The sequence below is a fragment of the Salvelinus namaycush genome, chromosome 30 (genome assembly GCF_016432855.1).
Source record: "Salvelinus namaycush isolate Seneca chromosome 30, SaNama_1.0, whole genome shotgun sequence".
Lineage (NCBI taxonomy): Eukaryota > Metazoa > Chordata > Actinopteri > Salmoniformes > Salmonidae > Salvelinus > Salvelinus namaycush.
Window position 1 is genome coordinate 28,711,014 of NC_052336.1, and position 25,868 is coordinate 28,736,881.

At 47.6% G+C, this 25,868-nt stretch overlaps 1 protein-coding gene across 1 annotated transcript in view; it reads left to right on the forward strand.

The window, feature by feature from the left end:
• The window catches only part of LOC120025000 (neuron navigator 2-like), a 67,681-nt gene that overhangs the window by 39,434 nt on the left and 2,379 nt on the right, over positions 1-25,868 (forward strand). Inside the window, exons 9-32 of the mRNA XM_038969413.1 lie at positions 315-1,044; positions 3,384-3,585; positions 3,922-4,220; positions 4,764-4,829; positions 6,293-6,337; positions 7,287-7,450; positions 7,570-7,752; positions 9,292-9,344; positions 11,779-11,802; positions 12,340-12,414; positions 16,599-16,682; positions 16,826-16,949; positions 19,360-19,526; positions 22,055-22,227; positions 22,340-22,493; positions 22,602-22,779; positions 22,973-23,163; positions 23,312-23,489; positions 23,604-23,839; positions 24,136-24,290; positions 24,449-24,520; positions 24,781-24,977; positions 25,334-25,452; positions 25,653-25,853. Coding sequence (XP_038825341.1) covers positions 315-1,044; positions 3,384-3,585; positions 3,922-4,220; positions 4,764-4,829; positions 6,293-6,337; positions 7,287-7,450; positions 7,570-7,752; positions 9,292-9,344; positions 11,779-11,802; positions 12,340-12,414; positions 16,599-16,682; positions 16,826-16,949; positions 19,360-19,526; positions 22,055-22,227; positions 22,340-22,493; positions 22,602-22,779; positions 22,973-23,163; positions 23,312-23,489; positions 23,604-23,839; positions 24,136-24,290; positions 24,449-24,520; positions 24,781-24,977; positions 25,334-25,452; positions 25,653-25,853 — 4,070 coding nt within the window. The remainder of the gene's footprint in view (positions 1-314; positions 1,045-3,383; positions 3,586-3,921; positions 4,221-4,763; positions 4,830-6,292; positions 6,338-7,286; positions 7,451-7,569; positions 7,753-9,291; positions 9,345-11,778; positions 11,803-12,339; positions 12,415-16,598; positions 16,683-16,825; positions 16,950-19,359; positions 19,527-22,054; positions 22,228-22,339; positions 22,494-22,601; positions 22,780-22,972; positions 23,164-23,311; positions 23,490-23,603; positions 23,840-24,135; positions 24,291-24,448; positions 24,521-24,780; positions 24,978-25,333; positions 25,453-25,652; positions 25,854-25,868) is intronic.

Below are 25,868 nucleotides of genomic sequence, written 5' to 3' on the forward strand. Positions count from 1 at the left end.
GGCAGTGTTTTGCTGTCTCTGTAATTGTCTCATTTGCGATTCGCGTGTGGGTTTCTGTGCGTGCTTGTGTTTCCTCGTCTTCGGCAATGCCTCGCCTTATGTCCGTCTGTCCGTCTGTGGGAATCTGTGTGTATGTGTATATACAGATACAGTGCATACTGTACGTCTCTCTCTCGCCCTCTGTGAGTGTATCTGTGTCGTTTTCTCTCGTGTGGTCTGAATCTTGAGTCATTAACCTTCTGAAACACCACAACTATGACAAACTCTCCTCTGACCTTAACCCCTGCTGTATGTCCCATCCTGTGTACCTGTAGGTAAAACAGACGACGTCAAGGTGTCCGAGAAGGGCCGTCTCTCCCCTCGCTCCAACGGCCTCCGCCGCTCACCCTCCGACGCCGGGCGCAGCAGTGACGACGAGGCCAAGAGAAACACACCCTCTTCCACCGCTGCCTCCGCCCGCACCTCCCACACACACACCCTCACACACGCCCTGTCCGAACCCCACTCCCAGTCTCACACACTGACCTCCCGCACCCCCACCAGCACATTTGGCTTCAAGAAGCAGAGTTCCGGGATGGTTACTATGGTTACCACCAGTGGCGCCACCATCACGAGCGGGTCAGCTACTCTTGGGAAGATGCCCAAGTCAGGGACGAGATCCCTTGCCGTTGGGATAAAGGTCGGAGGTCAAGATGTGGGGTCCGGTCTAGGTCACCATGACGACGGGTACCTCCAGGTGAGCACCCGCTCCACACTGCAGTACCGGAGCCTTCCAAGACCCAGCCGGTCCGGCGCCGCCGCGCGTAACGGGAACCGGTCGTCGACCAGCAGCATCGAAGCGGCCGTGCTTTCCGTTACCACTCACAGTAAAAGCAGAGACATGGGAAACACTGGGAAAATGAATGGAAGTGGGACTGGGGTCTCGCTAGCCAATCAGACGGACCGAGAGAAGGGCGTGTCAGAGGGCGTGGACAACCTGAGGGGAGGGGCTTCCACCGTACCCCTCACAGGGAGACAGCAGGTTGCCTCACCCACACTGCGCAGGTGAACAGACTCACAAATACACTCACATGCAGAGATATATATATAATGTCACTCACACTTAAACGTGGTCATTAATGACACCCATTTACAGTGCAGTGTCTGAAACCTATTCCTAGTGTGATGCAACACACACACACAAACACACACACACACACACACACACACACACACACACACACACACACACACACACACACACACACACACACACACACACACACACATCCATACGCAAAGGTCATGTCAGCCCACTGTATGAAAACTATCCTTTCAGCATTTCTGTTCAGCTGCCAGGTCTGAGCCCACTACTTTTTCATAGTGCCAAGTCTTTATATGTGCACAGTAACACGAGCGGAGTCTTACCTCATCACTGCTGGGCTGGCTCATTAATCTCTATGGGTAATAAGGCTTTGAAGACCCTGCTCTATATTATCACCCTGCCTACCGTCTTAACAGTCAACGCGCTCTGGTTACGTCCCAAATGGGGGCCCATAACAAATGTAGTGCACTAAATAAGGATTAGGGTGCCATTTGGGACGTAGCCATTGTCTTTTGGCTTAAAGTAATGGGGTATGCTAATGTAGTGCTTCAAAAGTTACTCACATGTAATCAATCCCCCGAGCCTTTACTCAATAGTGTGCCATCGGGGTGGTTAGTAGAAAGGACTTTAAAACAGAAATGCGTCTGCAATACTCTACATGTTTCGTATCTCTCTCTCTCTCTCTCTCTCTCTCTCTCTCGGTGTGTGTGTCTGTAGACCTACATTTTTTTACATTTACGTTTGAGTCATTTAGCAGACGCTCTTATCCAAAGCGACTTACAGTTCGTGCATTCATCTTAAGATAGCTAGGCTGGATAACATAGCCATTCCATAATCATGGGCATTAATATGGAGTTGGTCCCCCTTTTTGCTGCTATAACAGCCTCCACTCTTCTGAGAAGGCTTTCCACTAGATGTTGGAACATTACTGCGGGGACTTGCTTCCATTCAGCCACTAAGAGCATTAGTGAGGTCGGGCACTGATGTTGGGCGATTAGGGCTGGCTCGCAGTCGGCATTCCAATTCATCCCAAAGGTATTCCATGGGGTTGAGGTCAGGGCTCTGTGCAGGCCAGTCAAGTTCTTCCACACCGATCTCGACAAACCATTTCTGTATGGACCTCGCTTTGTACACGGGGGCGTTGTCATGCTGAAACAGGAAAGGGTCTTCCCCAAACTGTTGGAACCCTAGAATGTCATTGTACACTATAGTGTTAAGATTTCCCTTCACTGGAACTAAGGGGCCTAACCCGAACCATGAAACAGCCCCAGACCATTATTCCTCCTCCACCAAACTTTACAGTTGGCACTATGCATTCAGGCAGGTAACGTTCTTCTGGTATACGCCGAACCCAGATTCATCCGTCAGACTGCCAGATGGTGAAGCGTCATTCATCACTCTAGAGAATGCATTTCCACTGCTCCAATGCATAGTGCCAACTGTCAAATTTGGTGGAGAAGGAATAATGGTCTGGGGCTGTTTTTACCATGGTTTGGGCTAGGCACCTTAGCATACAATGACATTCTAGACAACTTTGTGCTTCCAACTTATCGCAACAGTTTGGGGAAGGCCTTTTCCTATGTCAGCATGACAACGGCCCCAATGGCGGCGAGCTTTACACCGCTCCAGCTGACGCTCGGCTTTGCACATGATCTTAGGCTTGTGTGCTGCTGCTCAGCCACGGAAAACATATTTTATGAAGCTCCCGACGCACAGTTCATGTGCTGACGTCGCTTCCAGAGGCAGTTTGGAACTCGGACCTGAGTGTTGCAACCGAGGACAGGCGATTTGTGCTTGCTTCAGCACTCGGCGGTGCCGTTCTGTGAGCTTGTGTGGCCTAACACTTTGCGGGCTGTGCCGTTGCTCCAAAACGTTTCCACTTCACAATAACAGCACTTACAGTTGACCGGGGAAGCTCGAGCAGGGTAGAAATTTGAGGAACTGACTTGTTGGAAATGTGGCCTCCTATGACGGTGCCACGTTGAGCTGTTCAGTAAGGCCAGTGTACTGCCAATGTTTGTCTATGGAGATTGCATGGCTGTGTGCTCAATATTTTATACACCAGTCAGCAGCGAGTGTGGCTGAAATAGCCGAGTCCACAAATGTTCCTTAATAAGGTCGCTGTCAGCCAAGTCAGAGCTAGTAAGAGAAGGGAAGAATGAAGCGTGAGTGTTCGTTCACGAAAGGCTTTTTTCGGTGCAGAGGTGCTGTGTGATTATTTAAGATACTCTTTGAAGAGATGTGGTAAATCTTTTTTTTACATATTCTCCATTTCAACTTTCTCCTTCTCCATCTCCAGGTTGTTTGGTGGTAAGTCCAGTAAGCAGGTTCCGGTCACCACAGCAGAGAACATGAAGAACTCGACGGTGATCTCCAACCCTCACGCTACCCATGCTGCCCTGGACTCCCCTGGAGGTGTAGGGGGGGAGGGCGAGGGCAGCAGCCCCCTGTACGCAGGACGAAACCTGAGCACCGGCCATAACACGCTGGGTAGCGAACAGGTGAGATAGGCAGACTAGCCTAACCAAATGACATGAGCTGGCAATATCTTTGTGGCCTCTTGATAAGCATCAGTGTCCACGAACAGAGTTTATACGGGCACAAAGAAAATAGCCAACTTTAGCTACCAGCGCCGATCACGATAGCTAGCCCTGTCATACAATAGTTGGCTGTGATAGCGAGCAACCATGTAACTAGCATCAGCTGATCGCGACATGAATAGCACTGTAAGAAGGCAGCAGACACATGATTTGACCTCGGGGAGTGGAAGCATAACCATTAAATGTAACATATGAAAATCACTTGATAAATCCAGAATTCCTCCTGTGTCCCCCCAGAGTGCGTCCAGCCCCGGCTCTGTCTACTCCTCCACGGGGCCCTCCAACAGCCTGACCTGGGGCACCACCATGAGCACTGGCTCCTCTGCCCAGAGCAGGGAGGGTACCCTGGGTGGGCACAGCGGGCACGGGGGTGGGGCGGGAAGCCTGGGATACCCCTCGGTCAGCAGCATGCACACCAGCAGCGAGTCCATCGACATGAGCGTGAGCAGCGCTGGGCATGGAGGAAGGGACAGCAGGGAGGACACCCTCTCAGCTCTGGGCAGGACCAGCAGCGTAAAGACGGGCATGTCTGAGAGGTGAGGACAGGGGGGGGTAGAAGGGAGGTAGGGATGGGAGGGAGGGTTTGAGTGGTAAGAGGGGGATGTTGGGGGAATCTGCTCTGATCTTGGTCATCATATCTTTATATGGACAGAAAAACAAGGAACCTGTCAGCTGTTGCCATAGCATGCACTGTCATATTGTGTTTGTTCAGTGTGTCGTTATGGAACATTCCTGCGTGCACGAAGGTGTACGTGGCCGGAATGTATCAGCCATATTATCACCAGAGTTACTGTCTGAGCATCTCCATGGAAAGCATTGTTTGAGGTATGCCATCATGCGATGTCATTTCAGATCTGTTCTGGTCTTACCTTCTCTGACACATCTCATTATCTTTACTTACTAGACCAGTAGAGGAGATTCATTGGTGAGCAGGTGGGGGTGATTTTCGCTTGTGGCAACGGTTGGACTCAATGCGGCTCTCTCCTTCAGAGGATTCTTCTCCCTCTCTCTTTTCTTTCTAAAGTGCTTTCTCTCTTTGTCTGTTGTGCACCCCCCCCCCCCCCCCCCCTTCCCATCAGCCCCCTGTCCTCCCCCTCCGCTAGCCCTAAATTCAACCGGAACACCTTACCTCGGAAACAGGAAAGGTAAAAGTGCTTGTGTGTGTGTGTGTGTGTGTGTGTGTGTGTGTGTGTTTGTTGTTGCAGGCTTTCGTTCCCCACTACAGCGCTGGCTCTGTCCCCCATCGCTGTTTATATGCTGCCATCTTGTGGCAAAACTTAGACTTGGAGCTTGATATTTAAAAACACCGATCACTGCTATGACATGATACTATACTAAGATGTGTCACAAAATATATTTTTCAGAAAAGCGATGGCATATACAGTACTGGTCAAAAGTTTGGACACACTCATTCCAGAGTTTTTCTTTATTTTTACTATTTTCTACATTGTATAATAATAGTGAAGACATGAAAACGATGAAATAACACATATGGAATCATGTAGTAAACATGAAAGTGTTAAACAAATCCAAATATATTTTACATTAGAAATTCTTCAAAGTAGCCACCTTTGCCTTGATGACAGCTTTGCACACTCTTGGCATTCTCTCAACCAGCTTCATGAAGTAGTCACCTGGAATGCATTTCAATTAACAGGGGTGTTAAAAGTTAATTTGTTGAATTTCTTTCATTAATGCGTTTGAGCCAATCAGTTGTGTTGTGACAAGGTAGGGTTGGTATACAGAAGACAGCCCTATTTGGTAAAAGACCAAGTCCATATTATGGCAAGAACAGCTCAAATAAGCAAAGAGAAATGACAGTTCATCATTACTTTAAGACATGAAGGTTAGTCAATCCGGAAAATGTCACGAACTTTCAAAGTTTCTTCAAGTTGCAGTCGCAAAAACCAGCAATCGCTATGATGAAACTGGCTCTCATGACGACCGCCACAGGAAAGGAAGACCCAGAGTTACCTCTGCTGCAGAGGATACGTTCATTAGAGTTACCAGCCTCAGAAATTGCAGCCCAAATAAATGCTTCAGAGTTCAAGTAACAGACACATCTCAACATCAACTGTTCAGAGGAGACTGTTTGAAACAGGCCTTCATGTTTGAGTTGCTGCAAAGGAACCACTACTAAAGGACACCAATAAGAAGAAGAGATTTGCTTGGGCCAAGCAACACGAGCAATGGACATTAGACCATTGGAAATTTTAGATTTTTGTTTGTAACCGCCGTGTCTTTGTGAGACGCAGAGTAGGTGAACGGGTGATCTCCGCATGTGTGGTTAACCAGCATGGCTACCACAGCATTCTGAAGCGAAACGCCATCCCATACTTTGAAGAATCTAAAATCTTAAATATATTTTGATTTGTTTAACACTTCTTTTTGTTACTACATGATTCCATATGTGTTATATCATAGTTTTGATGTCTTCACTATTATTCTACAATGTAGAAAATAGTAAAAAATAAAGAAAAACCTTTAAATGAGTATGTATGTCCAAACTTTTGACTGGTACTGTATATATTTTTACAATTGCAATAGTACACTATCCACATTCCTCCTCCTCCTCTCCCTGAAGTGTTTTTCTCTGCTGACCCCACAGGGGTCCACACAGTGATAGAAACACTCTGCCCAGGAAGGGACTCAGGTACCTACTGTATGACCACTGTCTGCCATGCTTAGCACCCTTCTCGCTCTCTCGCTCTCTCTCTCCCTCTCCCTCTCTCTCTCTCTCTTTCCCTCTCTCTCTCTCTCTCTCTCTCTCTCTCTCTCTCTCTCTCTCTCTCTCTCTCTCTCTTTGTCTCTCTCTGTCTCTCTCTCTCCCTCTCTCTCTCTGTCTCTCTCCCTCTCTCTCTCTGTCTCTCTCTGTCTCTCTCTGTCTCTCTCTCTCTTTCTCTCTCTATCTCTCTCTATCTCTCTCGCTCTCTCTCGCTCTCTCTCGCTCTCTCTCGCTCTCTCTCGCTCTCTCGCTCTCGCTCTCTCGCTCTCGCTCTCTCTCGCTCTCTCTCGCTCTCTCTCGCTCTCTCTCGCTCTCCCTCTCGCTCTCTCTCGCTCTCTCTCCCTCCCTCTCTCTCTCTCTCTCGCTCTCTCCCTCTCGCTCTCGCTCTCTCTTTCGCTCTCTCTCGCTCTCTCTCGCTCTCTCTCGCTCTCTAGCTCTCTCTCGCTCTCTCTCGCTCTCTCACAGCTTCAGCTGCACCAATGCTGGTGTCGTTGTTATTCTTTTTTTTGCACTTGGCACAATTTTGTGTTGCGCTTCAGTGTAAAGGCACGTCACCTGTCACTGCTGTATGTGCGGAGTTGTCATGGTTTCACGTCATACGCACTTTGATGTCGGGCACCGTTTTGGATTTCTTTTGGACGCCGTTTTGGATTGCTGTTGACTGTCCGCTTGATCTGTGTCGCTCTCGGTTGAAGAGAAGTACTTGTACATTATGCGACATTTGCTCGGGACATAATAATCAGTTGCTCTTGGTAAAATTCGAATCACTATATGATGAAACAAAGTTCTGCCTGGTAAAGATTAAATCGGGATGTAAAAACCGCACCGGTTTGCACCCTACTCACATAACCTTCAACCTCTGTGTTTGGTACTGCAGGTATACCCCGTCGCCCCAGCTGCGAGGTCATGAGGAGGCTGCGCGTGATTGGCTGCGCTCCCATTCGCAGGGCGGGCTGCAAGACTCGACCAGTAACTCGCCCTTCTCACCTGGGTCCAGCCTCACCTCACCTTCCGGGACACGCTTCAACTTCTCACAGCTCTGTACGACCTACAGTATAAACACCTTACAACCACTGTACTTGTGTGTGTGTGTGTGTGTGTGTGTGTGTGTGTGTGTGTGTGTGTGTGTAAACTGACCTGTACAGTTTTGTCCCTTGCAGCGGGTAGCACCACCACAGCTGCTCAGATAAACCTGGCCAGCCTCCGGAACAACAGTCTGACCAATCAGGACATCACCTTTGACCCCTGTGGTGACACCCGCCTGAGGAACTCCTGTGTGTCATTGGACGAGAAGACTCGCACCATGAGCCGCTCTGGTTCCTTCAGAGATGGCTTTGAGGAGGGTGAGTAGAGGAAGAGGAGGGCGGGAGGGAAGCGACAAGATAGAGAGATGATTACTCATGAGGAAATCTTCCATCCTTAGATGGACAGGGCTCTCCCTGTCCTTCCCAGGTGGTGGTGTCAACGGTAGCTACAGGGTTGGGGAGCCCTGGTCTGAAGAAATTATGTGTGTGTGTGTGCCTCCCTCTCTTTAGTAGTGTGAGGTAAGCCTGTGTTGTGGTGTGTTTAGTGTATCAGGTCTTCTGTCTTCAGTGAACAGCTGTGTGTTAGTATCTAAAGCCAGGCGTTACAGACATGGAATGCTGTCCTTTCCCGTGTATGTGTGTACATGCATGTGTGTATAGACACAAATACTTTGGTGCATGAGTCTCTATTGTGCACTATTATACTAAAATCTCCACTATACTGGAACGGGGGAAGAGAGAGAGAGCGGTAGAGAGAGAGAGCGGTAGGGAGGGAGAGAGAGAGAGAATAAGGAACCTAGTGACACCAAAACAGAGTTGTAAATGCCCTCTGGATAAAGTGTATGTGTGACCTCATTAAGAATCCAGTCGATCCTCACACGTTCCCACAAAACATGATTATACAGGCCCTCCAGTGCCTCTGTTTTATCCTCTGTTGTGCCCTTTCTCTCTGTCTCTCTCTGTCTCTTTCTCTCTGTCTCTCTCTCTCTCTCTCTGTCTCTCTCTCTCTCTCTCTCTCTCTCTCTCTCTCTCTCTCTCTCTCTCTCTCTCTCTCTCTCTCTCTCTCTCTCTTTGAATGGAACTGAATTAAACTTTCAGGACAGTTTGCCTACCATTACGTAGGCGGGGCACCACCTTATTTCTTTTGGCCTTTTGCGCCCCTCCCGGGAAAAATTATCTAGGGAAAACACCTCTCATGTATAGACCTTCTTCCTGGTCTCTTCTATGACATCTCTATCTGATCCTAGCCTTCTAGCCTGTAGACAGGAAACCACCGAAATTAAAATAGAACACTATTATATGCAGGAAACGCTCTCACTGCATTGTGTCTGGACTTTGATGTAAGATCAGAGACGGAGTCGTGAGTCAATAGGATAACACCCTCTCCCGTCATCACCCTGTACTGTACTGTGTGGAGGCTAGACACGCGCACACACACTAACACACCCTGTATACCGCCGTGTGTGGTAGCGTTCTCTATATAGGGCTGTTATTAGGACTTTCACCACCGTGGCGGCTGGTCGAGTCAGGACAAGTGAGAGGGGGTGGATAATGGTAGGGTGACTGGTGGCTGGAGCGAGGTGGTTGGTGGAAGAAGGGATTTGCATCTCAGGGAGATGGTCAGGGCTTAAATGTGTTGTGGCGTGCGGTAGTTTTTCGAGATTAGAGCTCGTTCGTGTTTTTCCCTCGTTTGGTCACGAACATGCGCGCAAGTGTGTCTGACGTGTGTGTGTGTGTGTGTGTGTGTGTGTGTGTGTGTGTGTGTGTGTGTGTTTACCACAGCACCTTTATGCAGTGTGTGTTATGTACAGTACTGAGGCCTCGTCCCTCTTTTGTCCTGTGGCTTTGTCTCTGCAGTTCACGGCTCCTCCCTGTCTCTGGTCTCCAGTACCTCCTCTATCTACTCTACGGTGAGTACGAATGAATTTTCATCGATTTGAAATACCGCTCCTCGTGCCCAAATGGTAAAGCTGTCGCCGCTCCACTAGTTTACTGCTTTACTGTATATGTAGCTATACGTTTGTTCATGTTGATCAATATGTACCGTATACGTTTATTCAGGAGTCGTAGTAGTCGATGTTTAATACCACACGAATACCTCATATGAAGACTCAACTCACTAACCAGGCCAGGTTGGTCTAATGCATTTATGTTGCTGTTAGGAAGGCTCATCTTAAATCAGTGGTTAAAAGTAGAAAGTCACCAGGGTCCTTTTTAAAATGAGACAGAGGAGTAGGATAGAGTTTCTGCTTGACACTGATCTAATGTCAGTTTTGTGTTTCACCTCCTAATGTTAATGTTAGGATTTAGGCTACGGTAAGTTGATCCTAGATCTGTGCTTAGGGGCAAACTTTTCTCCTTTCCCTGAGAGGCGTGGCAGCTCTTACTCAGATCCGGGGTCAGTCACGCCCACACACAGCCCTCCCCTACCCGAAGCAGGTGTAGAGGCAGGTCTGTGTATAGAAAGAGTGAGGAAGAAAGGAGTAGAAGAGTGACTGAGCTCTCAGACGAGCTGAAACTGCAGAGCAGATCTGTGGCGGATCACTCAGGAGAGAGAGAGAGATTTATAAAAAAGGAGGGAAAAGAGGACAGAAGATCAGGAGCTACAGAATCTATCAAGATGATGGCCGCTTTAGCCATGACAGGAGCGGTCACAGCTTGGGACGTACGCACGGTAGGGATGGGATGGAGGAAGAGGAGAGGAGGATATTCCAGATTCAGACAGATTGGGGATTTGTTTCTTTTCAACAACCGTTTTGAGATGATTTAAAAATTTTAAATAAATAAATAACGACGATTCAGTGGAAAGGAGGATGATGATGATTCTTTAGCAATTGTAGATCCGTTGTGTGTTTTTTGATCAACTGGTATTGACTTTGGGTCACAGCGAGAGAAAGAAAATGTTTTCCTGTCAGTTTTGTTTTGTCTGGGATGAATACGAGAGAGAGGTCTGGCTGTGTGTCTTAGATTGTTTGGCTATGCTTCCGATTTATGGCTTCAACCCCTAACCTTAACCATTAGGATGGAAATGCTGAACTGAACTTAGATCAGTGTCTAGGAGGCAACTGTGAACGACAGCTCTGTTTGTGTGTGTAGACGCTGTGTTGACAGGCTGTACTTTGTCACCGCCCCCTCACACTTGCGCGAGAGTGGAACAGAGCGCATACACACAACACACAGCTTAGTTTTTGTGAATTTTCTGGATTTTGTTTTCACAATAAAAAAAAATCGTATTTTCACTAACCCCTAACCCTTAATCTAACCTTAACCCCAAACCCCTAACCTTAACACTAAACCTAACCCTTAAAGCCTAAAATAGCGTTTTAACAAATTCAGGGCATGAAAAATGTGTGTTCTCGTTTTCCTACCTTGTCAGGACATTCTGGTGACTTGTCAGGACATTCGGGTGACTTGTCAGGACATTCGGGTGACTTGTCAGGACATTCGGGTGACTTGTCAGGACATTCGGGTGACTTGTCAGGACATTCGGGTGACTTGTCAGGACATTCGGGTGACTTGTCAGGACATTCTGGTCCTGATAAAGTAGGAAGACATGTACACACACACACACACACACACACACACACACCATTATTAGCTCTTACAAGCAAACCAGTCAGAGCAGCTCTTAACTCATTACAGCGCCAGACAGACAGACAGGACCAGGGGGAAAACCATTATAGATTGAAGTTTGTTATGTCACAATAACACGGCCACTACTAGTTCCTTTATTTGGGTTGACATCAGGGCCTACCTAGCAACCGCCCACACACTGTCTCTCTCTACCTCAAAGGGGGGTATTGTGTGTTACACCGTTTGTGATGGCTTGGTCTGTGTGTATGGGGTTTACATGCATGTATGCCTTTGTGTATGTACACACTATATACTGTATGCGTGCAAGTGTGTGGGCATGAGGCCATATATGTCTGCTTGTGTGTATGTGGTTTCTCCTGTGTTACCATTGTTCGGAGTGGCGTGTAGGGAGACAATACCTCTCAGCAGAAAGACACTCTGCCTCCTCCCAGCTCCCCAAACGCCTCCAGGAGCAATAGGTCTCTGCTTTCCAGACCCATTACACCAGACATCTATAATCACCATGTTTCTGTAACTTATAAATCATCCGGGAGTTTGAACTAGAGAAAATATACAGAGCCTGAAGACAGTGTTTCTGGAGCCATGCTGGGCTGGTGTAGTCTGGTGTAGTCTGTAAGCCCCAGGTGCTGTAGAAGTTTATCCACTATCAACCCTCCCTCCTCCCTTTCAGGCCTGGCTTGAATAATACTACTTTCTTTCTTTCTTTCAATCCATAGATCATCTAATCATTCTCTCGTTTTGTTTTCACAGACTGAAGAGAAATCCCAGTCAGAGGTAAGACTTGAACTCCCGTTCACCTTCTTTGTAAAGAAATGCACTCTTTCCCCCTTTCTTCGTTCTCTCTTTCTTGTTGCTTTATCTCCCTCTCTCTCTCTCTTGGTCTCTCTCTCTCTCTCTCTCTCTCTCTCTCTTGGTCTCTCGCTCTCGTTCTCTCTCTCTCCCTCTCTCTCATTCTCTCTCTCTCTCTCTCTCTCTCTCTCTTATTCTTGTCTCTGTATTCATATGACATGTTGGAACATGGGGGCGTATTCAGTATTGTGTCTGGTTACACATGTCTGTGTTGTGGGTGACCATGTGACAATAAGCCCTTGTCCCAGACACCTGTGTACACCTGTGTGCTCCTTTATGAAGCCATGACCCGCTGCTTCCTTTCCCTAACCCCTTTCTATCAGAGAGTAGATCAGGGAGTTTTCCCTTGTATGGTCACACCTACACAACCTTCTCAGCCTGTCAAACCTTCTCAGCCCGTTGTGTGTTTTGGTGATGGTCTGTTTTGGTGATGGTGTGTTTTGATGCGTGTTTTATTTTTAGATCCGTAAGCTGCGTAGAGAACTGGATGCCTCCCAGGAAAAAGTCTCGGCCCTGACAACACAGCTGAGCGCTAATGTAAGTACAACAGGAGGGGAAACCTAGATACACACACACACACAGATGTGGGAACATACGCCGACACAAACATACAGAGACGAATGTGTAAACACTAGGGCTGTTGCGGTGCATTCCGCCACACCGGCAGTCATGAGTCATGACCGCAGTCAAATCTCACGTGACCGCTGAGTCCCGGTAATCTCCTCCTATGCTCTTTGTACAACAATGGCGCTGATGTGTTGGTAGTACCCAATACATACTCTTGGTCATGTAGTGTATTTTTTCTTTTTGAGGTTCTTTGGACCCGTTTTAAACTAGATAGATAACTATGAGGTTCAGAGATATATTTGTGTTGTATACAACACCGTCAGGTCGCTAATGGCCTGGTACTCGGGGCTCTATATTGTCCCTCTAACCACTCTGATATCAATTCAATCTAAAATCACTCATCTTCAAAACGGTGTTGTGCTTTTAAAACGCACTGTTAGGCTACATTGTCTGACCTCACTGTGGTCGATCAATTTTAGGACAGAAGTTCATCAACAGGTTGAAACTGAGTGGAAAGCATAGTTGTGGATCTTGTTTCAAAGCCAAATCAAATTTGATTGGTTAGCAGGTGTTAATGCGAGTGTAGCGAAATGCTTGTGCTTCTAGTTCCGACAGTGCAGTAATATCTAACAACTTCACAACAGCTACCTAATACACACACATTTAAAGGGATGGAATAAGAATATGTACATATAAATATATGGATGAGCAATGGCCGAGCAGCATAGTTAAGATGCAATAGATGGTATAAAATACAGTATATACATATGAGATGAGTATTGTAAGATATGTAAACATTATTAAAGTGGCATTTTTTAAGTGACTAGTGATCTGTTTATTAAGTGGCTAATGATTTGAGTCTGTATGTAGGCAGCAGCCTCTCTGTGTTAGTGATGGCTGTTTAACAGTCTGATGGCCTTGAGATAGAAGCTGTTTTTCAGTCTCTCGGCCCCAGCTTTGATGCACCTGTACTGACCTCGTCTTCTGGATGGTAGCGGGGTGAACAGGCAGTGACTCGGGTGTTTGTTGTCCTTGATGATCTATTTGGCCTTCCTGTGACATCGGGTGCTGTAGGTGTCCTGGAGGGCAGGTAGTTTGCCCCCGGTGATGCGTTGTGCAGACCGCACCACCCTCTGGAGAGCCTTGCGGTTGAGGGCGGTGCAGTTGCCATACCAGGCGGTGATACGGCCCGACGGGATGCTCTCAATTGTGCATCTGTAAAAGTTTGTGAGGGTTTTAGGTGACAAGCCACATTTCTTCAGCCTCCTGAAGTTAAAGAGGCGCTATTGCGCCTTCTTCACCACACTATCTGTGTGGGTGGACCATTTGTCTATGATGTGGACGCCTTAAAACTTTCCACCTTCTCCACTACTGTCCCATCGATGTGGATAGGGGGGTGCTCCCTCTGCTGTTTCCTGAAGTCCACGGTCATCTCCTTTGTTACATTGACGTTGAGTGAGAGATTGTTTGCCCTCACCCCCTCCCTGTAGGCTGTCTCGTCGTTGTTGGTAATCAAGCCCACTACTGTTGTGTCGTCTGCAAACTTGATGATTGAGTTGGAGGCGTGCATGGCCACGCAGTCATGGGTGAACAGGGAGTACAGGAATGGGCTGAGCACGCACCTTTGTGGGGCCCCAGTGTTGAGGATCAGCAAAGTGGAGATGTTGTTTCCTACTTTCACCACCTGGGGGCGGCCGTCAAAGTCCAGGACCTAATTGCACAGGGCGGGGTTGAGACCCAGGGTCTCCAGCTTAATGATGAGCTTGGAGGGTACTATGGTGTTGAATGCTGAGCTATAGTCAATGAACAGCATTCTTACATACATATTTATTCCTCTTGTCCAGATGGGATAGGGTAGTGTGCTGTGTGATGGCGATTGCATCGTCTGTCGACCTGTTGGGGCGGTATGCAAACTGAATTGGGTCTAGGGTGGCAGGTAAGGTGGAGGTGATATGATCCTTGACTAATCTTTCAAAGCACTTCATGATGACAGAAGTGAGTGCAATGGGGCGTTAGTCATTTAGTTCAGTTACCTTTGCCTTCTTGGGTACAGGAACAATGGTGGCCGTCTTGAAGCATGTGGGGACAGCAGACTGGGATAGGGAGCGATTAAATATGTCCGTAAACACACCAGCCAGCTGGTCTGCGCGTGCTCTGAGGACGTGGCTAGCGATGCCGTCTGGTCCGGCAGCCTTGCGAGGGTTAACACAAGGAAATCGACAGCGCTTTCTAAGGTGATGATTATTTCAATGCATTTAAGATGTCGCATGTACAACACATAGCCTAATAGCCCACCACATATTACGCACGGCCAGAAAATTCTAGTAAATTATAAAATTTTTAAACATATTTTAGATGTCTTTGGTACATAATTGGTCTACTCCAAAATTAAACAAATTCTAGTAGTCTACTTTGAGTGTGGACTGTGTTATTATGCATACTGGATGGACTGGTTACCTTGTGCTATGCTCCAAATGTTGTATCCATGAGTCTGGGAGAGAACGTGTAGGCCTAGGCGATGCTGTTGGTTCATTGATTGATCGTGCAGGGTTGCTTATAGAGTAGAGTTAGCCTACAATTATGGTGTATTTGTATTTGATTTTGAATAGCCTAGTAATAAGGCATTTTGTTTGATTTTCATAGTTAATAGGCTGCCACATTACCTTTTAAGCTACAGAATATGATGGTTACCACTAAAAAGAGGAGGATCACAGCTTTCTACTGCTGCTATGTTTATTTTTCCGCTGCTAATATTACGCACCTTTCTCTGATGTAAAACCTGAGTAGTCTACCCAGCATGATTGACACTGTGGGAAAGCGCAGCCACCATTCGAGTACATAAGGAGGAAATGTATTTTTTCCCCCCTGCCCATTTGATAATAGCTTATTCGAAATCGTAGTAAAGACAAGATTAAATTGAGAATAATGAGAGCATTATCACTTGATAAGAGAAGAGCGTGAGGCAAGGAAAAGAGTGCAACCTGTTTTTCTGACTTTTTCCCAAATCACCAATATAATTAGATGTATTCTCATTACTGGCCTCTAACATGCCCAGGGCCCAGTTTAGATCCCAACCCATTGTTTAAGAAACCCCAAGCTAGCTGACTATTTGTAGTAGATGATGATTATATTGGTTTGGTACTGTGTGTGGGTTGTGGTATAAAATGGACCAGTGTGATTGGGTTTCAAGGGGAAGCCATTGTGGCTGTGTTAACTGTCAATATACGTTCGATGAGAGCTTTTCTCACACAGCTCAAAGCCAGTCTTGTATTCTATGTTCGGGTGCAGTATCTCAACTCATAGTTGCTCAAGGTCTCTGCCTCTGCCTCTCTTTTTATCACAATTAGGAGGAGTCAACCAGATACCGCCTCTCTCTGTCTCCTCACTGTCTCTCCGTCCCTCGCATTCCCCTTCAACCCTCCACACTCCACACTCCCAGACACTCCGTCTTAGCTCTGAGACACTGGAGAGAATAGACATGGTTAGTGTGTGTGTGTAGGGGAAAAGAGGTACTCTAACAGCCACACAGTCAATGCTGTAGCTTTAGCATTGTTAGCATCCAGCCTCCCTAGCTATGACGTCAAGCAGACCCTACCCCAGAGCGGGCACAGAGGGCATCTGGCTCCCCCTGAACCGCTACCCTTTCAGCAGGAGTAGCCATCCGGCTCAGCCCCTCCGATGGGGGACTGGGTACCCCGTCGGCCAAAGCTGTAGTGTGGACACATCTATCGCAAAGGCGTGAGAGGATTTAAGCCAGATTTAGAAGATATCTGGTGCCGCCTTTTTGAGACTTTTTAGAAGTTGTGAATCGAACAGGGTTGGTTATCGTGATAGGTAGCGTTTGCTGTTTTTCGCTTTTTGCTTTGCCTTCTAGTTTTTAATTGGAATGTAGGCTAATCGATGCGCTAAATTAGCTGTTGGCTTTGAGATGAGAGAACTGTTGTGATTCGGTAACTCGTCTTGGATTCCTGCCAGTTGCTCTTGTCTCATCTGCTGCTAGTTCTGTCCTTGGAGCAGGTCATCTGGGAGCACAGCTACTGTTGCTCTCATCACTCTCATGCTTTGACAATAAGGATCTTTGGCCGTTCAAGCTAAGCTGAACTCTAATATAACCTCTTTGACGTTATTCTAACCTGTGTTACTTCCCTGTGCAGGCTCACCTGGTGGCAGCGTTTGAACAGAGCCTGGGTAACATGACCATCAGACTGAAGAGCCTCAGTATGACCGCTGAGCACAAGGTGAGGCATTTTCATAGCACAACGTTGCATCATTTAAGGCACAGTTGAGTTATGTTCGTCTCGGCCCAAGGGTAACCAGAATATGAAAATACGATCATGTATATGGATTTTTAGATGGGTGAACGTATGTGTTTTCCTTGAAGGACTGTGAGCTGAACGAGCTGAGGAAGAACATCGAGCTGCTGAAGAAGCAGAACAACGTGGCCCAGGCCGCCATCAACGGAGTCATCAACACCCCTGAACTCACCTGGAAACAGAACAGGACAGGTAAGCGGAACCGAACCAAAACCATAGCAATATCTCCAACAACCTCAAACAGTCCCTTAGAGGTACAGTAGACTCCGAGAAATTTCCACGAGCAGCACCGCAGATGCACTATATATACAAAGGTATGTGGACACCCCTTCAAATGAGTGGATTTGGCTATTTCAGCCACACCCGCTGCTGACCGGTGTATAAAATTGAGCACACCGCCATGCAATCTCCATAGACAAACATTGGCAGTAGAATGGTCTGTACTGAAGAGCTCAGTGACTTTCAACATGGCACCGTCGTAGGATGAAAATAAGAATTTGTTCTTAACTGGCTTGCCTAGTTAAATAAAGGTAACATAAAATGCCACCTTTCCAACAAGTCAGTTCGTAAACTTGCTTCCCTATTAAAGCTTCCACGATCAACTGTACGTGCTGTTATTGTGAAGTGGAAACGTTTAGGAGCAACAACGGCTCAACAGAGAAGTGGTATGCCACACAAGCTGTAAAAATCATCCGTCCTCACTACCGTTCGTCCTCACTACCGAGTTCCCCAACTCATCAGCACAAGAACTGTTCGTCGGGAGATCATGAAATCAAATCCCATTTATTTGTCACATAAAAAAACGAAATACTGCATAGTTTCCTAAGAGCTCGAAGCGAGGCGACCATCTCTGTCGGCACCATCGGGATGTTTTGGGTTTCCGTGGCCGAGCAGCCACACAAACCTAAGCTCACCATGCTCAGTGCCAAGCGTCGGCTGGAGTGGTGTAAAGTGCACTGCCATTGGACTCTGGAGCAGAGAAACGTGTTTTCTGGAGTGATGAGTCACGCTTCGTCATCTGTCAGTCCGACGGATGAATCTGGGTTTGGCGGATGCCAGGAAAACACTACCTGCCTGAATGCATAGTGCCAACTGTAAAGTTTGGTGGAAGAGGAATAATGGTTTGGGGCTGTTTTTCATGGTTCGGGCTAGTTCCCTTAGTTCCAGTGAAGGGAAATCTTAACACTACAGCATACAATGACATTCTAGACGATTCTGTGCCTCCAACTTTGTGGCAACAGTTTTGGGAAGGCCCTTTCCTATTTCAGGATGACCATACCCCCGTGCACAAAGCGAGGTCCATACAGAAATGGTTTGTCGAGATCGGTGTGGAAGAGTTTAACTGGCCTGCACAGAGCCCTGACCTCAACCTCATCGAACACCTTTGGGATGAATTGGAACGCCGACTGCGAGCCAGGCCTAATCGTCCAACATCAGTGCCCGACCTCACTAATGTTCTTGTGGCCGAATGGAAGCAAGTCCCCACAGCAATGTTCCAACATCTAGTGGAAAGCCTTCCCAGAAGAGTGGAGGCTGTTATAGCAGCAAAGGGGGGACCAACTTCATATTAATGCCCATGATTATGGAATGAGATGTTCGACGAGCAGGTGTCCACATACTTTTGTGTATTACGATGAGCGAGATGCAAGACTTCTACGGGACCAAAACAGCTGATAAGTTGAGCCTCGCACTTCAACGCCCTTAGTTGTTGCGGAAATCAACTACATTCAGCCTTGGCCTATTTTTGTTCTTGAGGGGGATGGTCAGGGGGCTGGAACATAATTACAAATCATTTGTAGACTGTAAATTGACTGCAAGAAGCACAAACATATCACATTTGACTTGTCAAACCTAGCTTACATTTGAATACGACCACATATATCTCTCTATTATATGTGGGAATAGTTTGGAAAAGATTTCCAAAATGAAAATCCCTTGCAGACGATTTGCCGGTACTGTATTTGTACAGTCTGTTATTATTTTTGATTTATTTCACCTTTATTTAACCAGGTAGGCTAGTTGAGAACAAGTTCTCATTTGCAACTGCGACCTGGCCAAGATAAAGCAAAGCAATTCGACACATACAACAACACAGAGTTACACATGGAATAAACAAAACATAGTCAATAATACAGTAGAACAAAAGAAAACAAAAAGTCTATATACAGTGTGTGCAAATAAGGTAGGATAAGGGAGGTAAGGCAATAAATAGGCCATGGTGGCGAAGTAATTACAATTAAGCAATTAAACACTGGAATGGTAGATGTGCAGAAGATGAATGTGCAAGTAGAGATACTGGGGTGCAAAGGAGCAAGATAAATATATACAGTATGGGGATGAGGTAGGTAGATAGATGGGCTGTTTACAGATGGGCTATGTACAGGTGCAGTGACCTGTTATGTCTCAAACTGGCTCAGAAAACTTGGGGGGGGCCAAATAAAATCACCCGCGCCTCACCAGACTCGCTGAGTCTACCTTGAAGCTTACACCTGGCGAGGGAAAATGTGACGTTAAAAGACTTCCCACAATGCTGTGATACTGTATTATTTCTGTGTCTTAAAAAAATTCTCTCTCTTTGTCTGTCCCCCCCCCTCTTTCTCAGGTGGTGGTAGTAATGGCAGCCCCCTGCAGCAGCAGCCAGACTTACGGATGAGGAGACAGCACTCGTCAGACAGCGTCAGCAGCATTGCCAGTGCAACCAGCCACTCCAGTGTGGGATCCAACATGGACGCCGACGCTAAGAACAAAAAGAAGAACAAGAAGAACTGGGTATGTACAGTCGCATTCAAGCGCACACTCGCACAGGAACTGAGTACGGTCGTGATCGCTCACTAACACACACAAACATATCTTATTCCAAATGAAATCTAACAACTGGTATGTAGGTTTGTCTCTGTCCCACTTGTGTCATCTCTCTCTCTATATATATGTATTTGTGTATTTGTGTGTTTGTGTGTTTGTAATTCACACTCTGGGGTCTCTTTCTCAGGCGTCTTGCACAGGGGCCAAGGTGAATGCAATGCAATTAGCTTTCCTTGTAGACTCAAGTTCCTGTTCAAAACTAGTGTACTGTATAGGGAATAGTGTGTAATTTGGTGTGTTACCTAGATCTACAAGTTGTAGAGGTTCTGTGAAATAGAGAAACCGTAGAACACGTTCGAACAATTTTCAATTCCCCGTTGATACAGGGAGTTAATGTTTCTCCGTTTCTTGTTGTGTTCCCTCTTGCTCCTTGTTGCTGACAGATCGTGTCTTGCACAGGAGGACAGGTTGAAGACGATGATGTATGCATTCCGTGCTTCCTACTTGTGCTTTGGTTACTGTAGATGCTTTTAGGCTGTGCGCCATTTCTGTTGGTGTGTGCAGGCGACAAAATAGTGATCAACCTGAAAGCTTTCGCGTTCAGGTAATTGCACGTGTACCGCTTTCAGAGCTGCTCGACGGAAACGGCTCCGGCTTGAGACTCTCGAAAGATACTACTAAACTCTGTTTTTTGTTGCCTGCATCTACAGTATCTTGACGAGCTGATTGTCGCTGTAAGAGCTGCTTTGCATACCCAGTGTGTCACTGCTGTGGCGGTTGTGGCAAATCTATCTCCTAGTCAACCCTCCAGACGTGGGCTCAATTCCAATAACATTTCGGGAATTGTATTGCATTCCAATAGAGGAGTGTGGTTTCCGACAGGATTTGAATTGAGCCCCGCTCTAATTGCTTTATGGTGTTGGCTGCTATTGAACCCGTCTAGACCCCAGTGATTTGTGTCCCTGTCCTCTGTCCCACCGAGGTAATGACATTGAAGTGACCCTGTGTACGCCGGCTTTAGCTTTGAACGCGTGTAGGTGTATCATACACTACTCCTGTCCCAATCCAAGGACTTTGTGAGAAGGAGTAGACTGGCGTGCTGTCTAGATGCATTTCCTTCGAGCGAAAGTCACGTGACACGTTTTAGGATCTGGTGATTTAATAAGCTATCTTCAGATAGCCCGTGAATTTCGAATGTGCTTTTTTTCGCACAGACAACAGGTGGTCCTTTGATAATATGCCGATTGGATAAGCCGTATGTGGAAGAGTGTAGTATGTAGGGTGTATGCGGTCTGTCTGTGAGGTATCGTGGTGAGCAGGGTAGTGGACTGTAAATGAGCCCCCTGTTCGAGGGACATCAGTCTGCACCCGTGTGGGTTGAAGCAAATGGCCTTAGTATCTTACGTGGCAGAACAGCTGTGTTCCTATTCGAGTGGACACGTTCTATTTGAATCGCCTTCCGTTCCGTACCCTGTTCAGAGATTCTAATGATACAAGTTCGAGACGTGTAGATTTGCGCTCTCCGGTTCCTAAGATTTGACTTTTGACATTCCTTCGAGCATTTTCCACTTTTCCCACAGTGCACTTTCTGTAGCCTCCACTGTACGCTGGCTATGTCCCTACCACTAACACGCTCACGCACTCCCCACTGAACCTGTGCTGTTTTGTGTCTCTCTCTCTCTCTCTCTCTGTCTTCCTCTGTGCTATCGCTTCATGTGGCAGGTCTATGAGGTAAGAGTGGATTTAAAAAAAAAAAGAAAGGCAGCTTAACATTGAGCTAACCTTAACCTAACCCCCAGCACTCTGTAGGTTACTAACGCAATCCCTCTCCTTCCTCTCCTGTCCTCAATCATCCCTCTGCTTTCTCCTCCGGTCGTGTTCTTTATCCTGCTTCCTTTCCCGGTGTGACTTTGAGTCTGCTCTGAAACAAAAACGTAACATAAGGCTCCATTACAATGCAGTCGTTTCCTGGTAATCGTGTAGCGAACATACGTTACCCTTCTAGCTGTAAATGAAACTGATAGTCTCCACGACAGCCTTGGGTGCTCTTTTCTAGTCCTATTCACTGCAGTGCGGTTATTTCTCTCTACAGTCTACAGTGCGTTGTATATTTATACACACACAGTAGGTCAGGTTAGTGGACTGGATGTATGTGACCACACACACACACACACACACATTCACAATAACCACCTGACACTCACTGACACGGACACCTCTTAGTGTTTGTGTTTGGAGCATAAGCTCAAGTCACGGCCTCCCTATAGCCCTAGTCCGCTCCCATTGCTCCTCCTTCCCTTCTTCTCTCTTTCCTTCATCTGTTTCTCACTGACTCAGGCACTCCCCTCGCAGCTGCCTTCCTCTGATTTCCCTTGCTCCCCGCCTGTTTTGGGAGTGTGTCCTCACACTTCTCTCTCTCTCTCTCTCTCTCTCTCTCTCTCACACACACGCGTACACTCACCCTCCACTCCTCTCTGTCTCTCTCCCGCCTGCAGTTGCGGAGCTCCTTCAAGCAGGCGTTCAGCAAGAAGAAGTCCCCCAAGTCCGCCTCGTCCCACTCTGACATAGAGGAGATGACGGACTCCTCCCTACCCTCCTCCCCTAAACTCCCCCACAACGGATCCACAACCTCCAGCCACATGCTCAGGAACTCGCACTCCAACTCACTGTACGTATACGTATACGGTGTGGTGTTTGTGTTTGTGCACGCGCGTGCGTGTGTGTGTATGTGTGTGTGAGAGAAAATGTAAAAGTTGTATCAATTGAGCATCTGTGTGTAGGCTGTCGGACTGTCTGGACGGTGAGGCAGAGACCGTGATGCAGCTCCGCAGTGAGCTCAGGGAGAAGGAGATGAAGCTGACGGACATCCGCCTTGAGGCTCTCAGCTCGGCCCATCAACTGGACCAGCTCAGAGAGGCCATGAACCACATGCAGGTAACACTCACACACACGCTGAATCGTACGTGCATGCACACACACACACACGCTCACACACTGTTTTGTTGACCTGCTGTTGCTATGGCTTCCTGTGTTTTCTCTCAGGGGGAGATAGAGAAACTGAAGGCAGAGAATGACCGTCTGAAGCTGGAGAGTACGGGGAGCAGCAGAGCCCCCTCCCAGGCCTCCATCTCCTCTTCGCCCCCTCACCATACACACATCCTTGCGCCAGGGCCTGGCCTGTCCCAGCACAGCATCAACCTCACCGAGTCCACCAGCCTGGGTGAGAACAACATGTTTTGATGTGGGTGTCTGTACAGTTGGGTAAATGTGTGAGCATGCGTTTTTTTAAGTGTGTGTACGTCTGTATTTGTGTTTGGGTATGATTGACTTTTGAGTGTGTGTTTGCCTGATAGTTTTTTTTTGTGAATGGGTGTACGTGTGAGTCTCACTCTCCTCTTCCTCTCTTCTCTCAGACATGTTGCTGGATGATACAGTGGGAGATGGAGTGATGAGGAAAGAGGGACGACACGTGAAGATAGTGGTCAGTCTGGACGAGGACCTCTCCCAGAAGGCCAGGGCTCGCCACTTCCTGATTGGCTGTATCGGTGTGAGTGGTAAAACCAAGTGGGACGTCTTGGATGGGGTGGTCCGCCGCCTCTTCAAGGTAAACACTTTGACTGAATGACTTAATTCGCGCATAAAGGTTTCATTCGTTTTATTTATCTTTCCAATATCAAAATAGGTGGCACAAGAAATTCATAGTAGAGTTGCATATCACCTAACCCTTGACCTTTGCCCTCCTGCCTCTTTAGGAGTACATCACCCATGTGGACCCAGTCAGCCAGCTGGGGCTGACCTGTGACAGTGTGGAGGGATACTACATTGGGGATGTGCATCGCCATAGCAACACCGGCGTCGCTCACACCCCCGAGCTGCTGCCCTGCGGCTACCTGGTTGGAGACAGCGACACCATCAACATCAGGCTCAAAGGTATGAGCGTGTGTGTTTCTCTAAATGTCTGTGTCTCTCCTTACAGTCTGGTGTGTATTGTGTTCTCTGTGTAAGTGTCTCCCTCTCGCTCCCTCCCTCTCTCTCCCTCTCTAGGTGTGAGCAGTGAGAGTGTGGACTGCCTGGCGTTTGACACGCTGATCCCCAAGCCCATGCTGCAGCGCTACGTGTCTCTGCTGAGGGAGCACCGCCGTGTCATTCTCTCTGGCCCCAGCGGCACCGGTAAAACACACCTGGCTAACCATCTGGCAAGACACCTGCTCCTGCAGGAGGGCCGACCCCTGACCCCTCACTCCGTCGTCACCTTCAACGTGGACCACAAGTCTAGCAAGGTACGTAGCTATGCCCCCGAAGCACCTTCGCCGCAGCAAGGGGCACCGACTGGCGAGATGATACATTGTGTGGTGTGACGATTAATTTGCTTTTTTTTTTCTGTTATATTAGACATGTGTCTTGAGGCAGAACTCAACAGTGGGTCTATGTTAAAGCAACTCAGTAGGGTTTTTGTGCATTGAAAAAAGACTTGATGTGTAAACCTCTCTCTCTCTCTCTCTTGGTCTTTCTCGTTCTCTTTCTTTCTCGTTCTCTTTCTTTCTATCTCTTTCTCTCTCTCTCTCTTTCTCTCTAGGAATTACGTCAGTACCTGTCAGGCCTGGCTGAGCAGTGCAGCGGTGACAGACTAGAGGCAGAGAGCCCTCTAGTGGTCATACTGGATAACCTGCACCACGTCTCCTCTCTGGGAGAGATCTTCAACGGGCTGTTCAACTGCAAATACCAATGTTGGTGAGTACACACACACACGCACACGCACACGCACACACGCACGCACACACACACACACACACACACACACACACACACACACACACACACACACACACGCACACACACAATTGTGTTTATTGTAAATGTGTTGATTTTCTGTGTGTGTGTGTCCCCAGCCCCTACATCATCGGTACTATGAGCCAGGCCACATCCTCAGCGCCCAACCTACAACTCCACCACAACTTCAGGTGGGCTAACTCAACAGCCGTAATAACACTAGATATACCAGTTGAAGATCAATAGTAACTAAAAGGAAACCCAGTAAAATGATTGAATTTGAAATGCACTTTGCATGATTCATCACTAGGTGGCAGCAACAGACTGGGCAGCGATCCATTGCCCTCTCCATTCCTTCAGAATGGAAAGATGGAGCGTCTTCATTGGCTGTACTCATGAATGAGTAACTAACAATGAACTCCTCCTCTCTCTCGTTTGCGTATGGGATCAGATGGGTGCTGTGTGCCAATCACTTGGAGCCGGTGAAGGGCTTCCTGGGTCGCTACCTGAGGAGGAAGCTGATCGAGACGGAGATCGGCAGCCGCAAGCGCGTCCTGGAGCTGGTCAAGGTCATCGACTGGATCCCTCGCGTCTGGCACCACCTCAACCGCTTCCTAGAGGCACACAGCTCCTCTGACGTTACCATCGGTAGGTAGAAAGCACAACGATGTCTTAAACCCGCTATAGGCCCCAATCCAAAAGAAATGGAAAAGATAATCACAGTCATTTTGAGATTTGTGGCGCTTATATTTTCCATTAATTTGGGGTTTAAGGCATATAGCTGGATTTACCAAACCGATGGTGTGGGATGTGGACTAATCTTGACTTTAGGCAAATTGTGTGGTCTGAAAACATCTGTATGCATGTTATTGTGCTTTGGTCACAGTATTCTCAATATTCATGACCTCATCTGGCCTTCAGCTCATTTTCCAAATGAGGATTGGAAGGAAAGGCACAGTGGCACTATTTCATATCCATCTGACCTTTGACCTTTGCCTCCCCAGGGCCACGCCTCTTCCTGTCGTGTCCCATGGACGTGGCTGGCTCCAGGGTGTGGTTCACGGACCTCTGGAACTACTCCATCATCCCCTACATGCTGGAGGCAATCAGAGAGGGACTGCAGGTAGGCTATAAGTACATAAAGCCATGCAACAGATGTGAAACACATGCATATGCATTCACACAGGCACACAAAAACATATCGGTCACAAAAACAACAAAAAATAATACGCACACACACTCACTGTGTTAACATATTATTATCATACCTCTACATTGATACTTACAATGCTCTCTCCCCTCCATCTGTCTCCGTCTCTGTAGCTGTACGGCCGTAGGTCAGCGTGGGAGGACCCAGCACGCTGGGTGATTGACAGCTACCCCTGGTCAGCCACGCCCACACCTGCTGATTGGCCCCCGCTGCTGCAGCTCCGCCCAGAAGATGTGGGCTTCGACGGCCACTCCGCCCCCAGGGAGGGCATCAGGAAGGAGCCGTCGCAGAGTGACAGTGACGCAGACCCACTGGTGAGACGAAGCGCG